Source organism: Camelina sativa, chromosome 18 (genome assembly GCF_000633955.1).
Source record: "Camelina sativa cultivar DH55 chromosome 18, Cs, whole genome shotgun sequence".
Taxonomy (NCBI): Eukaryota; Viridiplantae; Streptophyta; class Magnoliopsida; order Brassicales; family Brassicaceae; genus Camelina; species Camelina sativa.
The window spans coordinates 345,644-352,216 of NC_025702.1; the positions used below are offsets into that span (position 1 = coordinate 345,644).

The following is a 6,573-nucleotide window of genomic DNA, read 5'->3' on the forward strand; positions in this document are numbered from 1 at the left end:
TTTGTTTTGTTGGGGGATGATGATGAGCAGTATGAAGCATTGGCATGGTTGAGTGGCGGTCTAGGGTTCTTTGCGGCTCTTGGTCTGCTCGCTGTTTTCAACGACAAAGCTTCCACAGTTCCTTTTGTAAGTCAAATAATACCCAACCCGCTTTGTCCTGAGTGTCATTTGTGCTTTGCTATAATATCCCTATGCATTGCAAGAGCTATTCTGTTGTTGTTTCATCAACCTCATTATCGTTTTCACTACACCCTAAATGTGAAAACTGAGATAATGTTTTTACTGGAACTTTTGGAAAAAACCATGTGAAAAGTCAACCTAGATTCCAACCCCCCCATTTAACAGAATGTTCTCAATCTCTGTTTCTTCATTTGCTGAATGCCCCCCAATGTTTAGCTCCCTAGGTTTTGCATTTTGCCGGTTTATGAACACAAAGACCATTCCTGCTGTTTGCTTTTGCATCTCTCACCAATGTACCGGAAGAGATGGATCTTTATATCCACATTGATTTCCATCATCCTGTCTTAATTGATTGATTGACCCCGTACATACTAGTTAGAGAAACACTCGCTATCTTCTTCGGAACTCGGTTAATGCTAAGGTCATACCCGTGCAAGAGATACATGAAGCCTCTTACAGGTGGGTGTATCAGCAGCTAAAATCATATTGAGTTAGTTCTCTTAGTGTCCACTGGCCAATAATCATACACTTTGTATGTACCAAAGGCTATACTTTGATGAGTCTTGCTTTCAAGGATTTCAAGTAAAACACCTTCTAAGAGGCTTCATGTATCTCTTGCACGCTTATGATCTTACCCTTTACTGAGTTGCCAGATTCTCATTAGGGCTAACAAGCTGCTCTATAGCTTCTTGTTNTTATATCCACATTGGTTTCCATCATCCTCTCTTAATTGATTTTGATTGACCCCGTACATACTAGTTATTAGTTAAAGTAACACTCTCTATGTTCTTGGGAACTCGCTAAATGCTAAGGTCATACCCGTGCAAGAGATACATGAAGCCTCTTAGAGGCGGGTGTATCAGCAGGCAGCAGCTAAAATATATTGAGTTAGTTCTCTTAGTGTCCACTGGCCAATAATCATACACTTTGTATGTGCCAAAGGCTATACTGTGATGGGTCTTGTGTTCAAGGATTTCAAGTAAAACACCTCTAAAGAGGCTTCATGTATCTCTTGCACGCTTATGATCTTACCATTTACTGAGTTGCCAGATTCTCATTAGGGCTAAGAAGCTGCTCTATAGTTTCTTGTTTATACGTGAGATGAACTGGTGCTCTTCTTTTACTCTTGAACTTGTTCTGTGGCATCTCATATCTCTGCTGTTGTGTTTCTTTCTTACCACTTACCATTGTGGTATTCATTACATGATCATCTCTTATTTTGTTGTTGCAGACACCAAGAGTGTACCCTTATGACAACCTGAGAGTTGAGCTTGGAGGAGAGCCATAGAGACCCATAACATAAAGTGATCTGCTTATCAAACTGAACCGTGTTTTTCATCACTGCGTCCTTCTTCAAAATGTTTGTTATTTCTTCTGCTTACAACTTGAAAGACAAAAGAATAAAAAAAAAAGACTTTGTTTTTATTATATGCGTTGTCTCTGTAATTAACAGTGACCAATGAGAGAGATTCATAAGAGAAGACTTGTGGTTCAGCAGATCTTGAATTGTGTTTTGTAATCTTTAGAAGTAAATCTCCCCCACAATTGATAGTTAGCGTTAGCGCCATGTGTCGAAGTAAGTTTGAGCCTCATAGTAGTACGACCCCGAACAAATACAGAATAAATGCGACTTAGCCTAATGTGGCATGTGAGTGGGACATTGAGAGAGAAACTTGAACTTGTTCACCTCCGTTTTGGGTATTATACCAAACTGTAGAATTTAAACTTTGGTACTCCTTCCCTAATTTTTTTATAAACTCATGTCTTATACGCATTTGTTTATTATGCATCTCTTCGTTTTCTCTGATGATTATCTTATCAAAATCCATCACGACAAGTAGTAGGTTAGGGAAGAATTTTTGTATGGCGTCCAGTTATACATACTGACAACAAACAAATGAATAGCTTACGGGTAAAAATTCATTTGTTGAAAGATTGGTGTGACGGCCTTTAACACATTTCTCTACTAAAAATAAGACTTTAAGAAACTAATTAAAAACAAAAATTGAAATTTGATTAGCGTACTGTAGGATGATGAATTGGATTTGACTTGTACAATACAAATACACGTCTAAATAATGTTATGGGGTAAGGTTGGATAGACTTCACCGCATCAGCTCAGTTGATTAAAACTAGTTGATAATCAACGGACTAACCCTTTTGTCTTTTGAAATGGTACTGGAATAAAGACAGCCACGTCACCTGAGTCATGATGAGATATTATTTCAATACTTCAAATACAGAGCTTAATTATGAAATATATTCCATTTCTTTGATGAGTAATACTGATTCATGATCAAATCATCAATGTGATCTGCCAACGTGTCATCCCTACTGGCTCTAATTCAACCTGATCGTTTTGGACCCCTTCAAAACAAAGATTATTATTGGTACCACACCCATCTCTTTCTCTCTCTCGTTATGTCATCTTATTTATATTCGATTATTTAAGGGAATACTACTTCTTAGTCTTACTTTTTGTTTGCAAACTGGATATAGCAAACCTCATCGTACGTAAATAATATAACATGCATGTCTCTCTGTGTGAGCTTATTTGTTAGACCAAGTGTAGGCTATCCAAGTTTGATATATCTTAAAAGAGATTTGACAGACAAATTAAAAGATTGGCCAGCCACCAAATACAAGTTCGATTTTTGAACATTTCTTCATAGTTTTGTAAGTATATGAATAATGATTATTACAATAATAGTATTCTTCTTATTATTGGAGAAAAAGGACAAAAAAAAGAGGAAGGTATGAACCAGGGAAGTTGGGCTCTGGAGGAGTACCAAAGGCTGCATAATATAACGTCTCTCTCTCTCTCTCTCTCTCTACTCTTGCCAACTGTTTGGCTTTCAGCAGTTCCTTCTCTTTTTTCCTCATTTATTTCTATCTATCGCACCATTTTCATAACCTCTTTTAAGTTTTCATTCTTGTCGATAAAAAAAAACATTTGTGTGGCGTACGAAATTACAAATAATAATAGAAATGGTTGGCATCTATAAATATAATACTCCCTCCGTTTCAAAATATAAGATGTTTGAGAGGTTTCGGTTTGTTTCATAATATAAGATGTTTTCAACTTTTTATGCAACTTTTAGATTAGTTTCATATTTTTTTTATTAATTGTTTTATTTTTTTAGATTAGGAAATATAAGGATGTAACTAGTATACTATTTTTTTCAAGTTTTGAAAATGTTAATTCATTTCTTTTCTTATAATTCCAAATTTCACTATTTTTACAATTTTTTAAAAAATGATTTCGATACAATTATATCAAAAGTATAATTAGAAATAAACAAAATGTTATTAATTTACCAGAACTTGCGATATAATGTCTTAATGATAATTTTATATAAACTTATTCAGCTGATTTTGTATTATTCAAATATTAGATTATTCTATTTTCTACTATTCATGCTCCCTCCTTTCTTTATTAATCCATTTTCTAGGGGAAACATACATTTTTAAAAATAGATTTCTAAAGTTTTTTATGCAATATTTATTAGTTATTATTGGTGAATATTAAGCTTCAAAAAAAAGTCATTGAATACTACTGTATTCTTTTTCAAAAAAAAATACTACTGTATTGGTTTAAAGTTATAGAAAATTATAAATCACAAAAATGCATTTACAATCAATTTATAATATGTTTCTTAATATGTGTGAAAAGTCTAAAAAATGGATTAATAAGAAATTGATGGAGTATAACATATTAATCAAAGCTATACTGTGGATAAACTAAATTTGTGGGGGTGTATTCAACTTTATATTTTGAATGATTTTAGTTGTTAATGAGTTATAGTTATTTTGGATGAATTTATAGAAGTTTTAAGGTAATTTTTTATAACAAAAAATATTGGATTTTACTAACTTTTAAAAAAGCATGATTGAATAAGGAAATTTGTTATTTTAATATAAGATTACTTGAAATATTTGATTGAATATACCTCTATATCATAAATGAAGAAACTATATAGCCTACAATCAAGTTTGTGTACAAACTCTTGATATTACAGATTTTTCTAATGCTTTAACTCCCTAGAATACTTAGTTTATTACATGACAATAATTTCATGGGTCATTAATTAGCAAATAGATATTGTCTTTAAATTCCAAGTCTAGACAAAGTATATAACCATCACAAGCTTCTTCGCCACTTGTAATTTGCGAGAGACCCCATCATTTTCATGGGTCAGTTATATATATATGTATATATATATATATATATTAAAATATTAAGTTAAAAAGAAAAAAATTCAAACAATATCTTCCTTAGAGAAACTGAAAAGTCATCAATCATATTCAAATATAAAATGACCTTTAAATTATGTTTACCCATTATCCAATAATTCGATTTTGTCGATTCAAGGACTATACATTTAATTGTCTCTAAACTACTAATCTGACCCCATACATTGTCAATAAAATTGTGTGAACCAGCAAATATTTGTGATTCACGTTGGATATTAACATTTTAGGTGAAAGAAAAATACAAATTAAATTTTCAAAACAGAAACAAACAAAGCAAAAAAAAAAACATTTTACAGGTATAAAAGAACAACTCTATTACATTGAGTAAATATAAACGCCTTTACATAAATAAATACTAAACATGTGTCACTCACGCTCATAAAACCGAATATTTTGTTATACGACCACACAAATTAAGTCTACACATAATTATACAAAAAAAAAAATTGCCACACACATTATAATATTAAAATTAATAAATTTATAAAAAGGCTCCTCTCCATCTCTCTTCATAGGTGTAATTACATTTCTCTATTTATCTTTTTCTTTTTTGTTTCTGTTGATCCTTCCATTAGAAACGGAATAAACAGAATGAACGGTGGTGATGTCGCCGTCGCCGGAGCCGGAGACGACGATCTGAAATCTCCGCTTTTACCGGTCGTCCATAGTGAGGAACCATTCGAACGGCAAACGGTGGGGCAACAACTTCGGGCAATATTTGCGCCTAAAAACTGTTACATCGCTCTTGGTCCTCTCCTTTGCGCCGTCGTGTGTCTATGCGTACGCCTCGGCGGAGATGAAACGACGACGGCCAAAAACATGCTCGGCGTTCTTGCTTGGATGTTCGCGTGGTGGTTGACGGAGGCTGTTCCGATGCCCATCACCTCCATGACGCCGCTTTTCCTCTTCCCTCTCTTTGGAATCTCGGCGGCGGATGTAGTGGCCGATTCTTACATGGATGACGTCATCTCCCTTGTCCTCGGCAGCTTCATCCTCGCTCTCGCCGTCGAACACTACAACATCCACCGCCGACTCGCCCTTAACGTACGTTTGTCTTCTTCTCTCTTTCTTTCCACATATTATAATTCATTTAGTTATTAATCATCATTTTATCCTATTTTCACCATCTTATGTTAGAAGAATAACGAGGTTCTTTTATTTATATTTTAATGTTCGATGTGGTTTGACAAAAAAAAAAACGAATGTTCGATGTGGTGATGGAACATGTAGGGGACTCTAATTCATTTTTAGGAAATTTATATTGAAGCAAGAATAAGATGATTTGTGTGACTACTAATCAACTAGAGAGGTTTACAACTATGATCGTTAACTAGGTGGGCTGCTTCAACTGAATCCCCCCACTTATAAAAAATTATATATAACATTTAGTATAATAAACATAACAATGGTTAGTGGTCCATGCAGACACGTGGGTTGATCGTATAAATTGAAGTTAGTAACATACAAAGAGTCCTCTATTCAAGATTGAAAAAAAAAAATATTTCACCTATACTTTGTATGATAGATGAGGAGTCATTTCATGGACTATGGCCCTTAGGCCAATCCATTGTACCATTTATAAGGCTACCAAAACATAGATGAGAGACACGTTAACACTCTGTTTTCCGGGACTATTCAAAAGCAATGAGTATGATTTAGTTTGTGCGGGATCCAATTATTAGTTCACAAGTCACAACTTTAGTCATTATTTATTTAGTATCATTTTGAACACTATATGATCATTAACAGTATGAGATCATCCTAGTTAAGTGGAGCTCACCACGTATATAATTATGATAAGTTAATATTAAATAATAACATAACTCAATGGATAATCTAATTCTTGAAATAGATAACGTTGGTGTTCTGCGTAGAGCCGCTAAACGCGCCGCTGCTTCTGCTTGGCATCTGCGCCACAACGGCGTTCGTGAGCATGTGGATGCACAACGTCGCAGCTGCAGTCATGATGATGCCAGTCGCTACGGGGATACTTCAGAGACTGCCCTCTTCATCTTCTTCGTCGGAAGTTGTGCCTCCTGCGGTGGGGAAGTTTTGTAGGGCGGTGGTGCTAGGTGTGATTTACTCGGCAGCAGTGGGTGGAATGAGCACACTCACTGGAACAGGTGTGAATCTGATACT

The 6,573-nt window shown here is 34.6% G+C and overlaps 2 protein-coding genes across 3 annotated transcripts in view; both read left to right on the top strand.

Moving 5' to 3' along the window:
* LOC104760134 (NADH dehydrogenase [ubiquinone] 1 beta subcomplex subunit 8, mitochondrial) overlaps positions 1–1,725 on the top strand; it is a 2,990-nt gene extending 1,265 nt beyond the window's left edge. The window contains exons 1-2 of one of the 2 annotated variants that reach the window (XR_002036413.1): positions 10–126; positions 1,412–1,725. Coding sequence is in view for 1 of the 2 variants with exons in the window: in XM_010483002.2 (XP_010481304.1) it covers positions 1,412–1,468 (57 nt within the window). In the remaining variant the exon portion in view is untranslated. Of the gene's footprint in view, positions 1–9; positions 127–1,411 lie in introns of those variants that run through there. The other variant, XM_010483002.2, reaches the window with a different exon arrangement.
* LOC104760135 (tonoplast dicarboxylate transporter) overlaps positions 4,842–6,573 on the top strand; it is a 6,066-nt gene continuing 4,334 nt past the window's right edge. The window contains exons 1-2 of the mRNA XM_010483005.2: positions 4,842–5,478; positions 6,287–6,557. Of these exons, the coding sequence (XP_010481307.1) occupies positions 5,026–5,478; positions 6,287–6,557 (724 nt within the window). The 5' untranslated portion in view covers positions 4,842–5,025. The remainder of the gene's footprint in view (positions 5,479–6,286; positions 6,558–6,573) is intronic.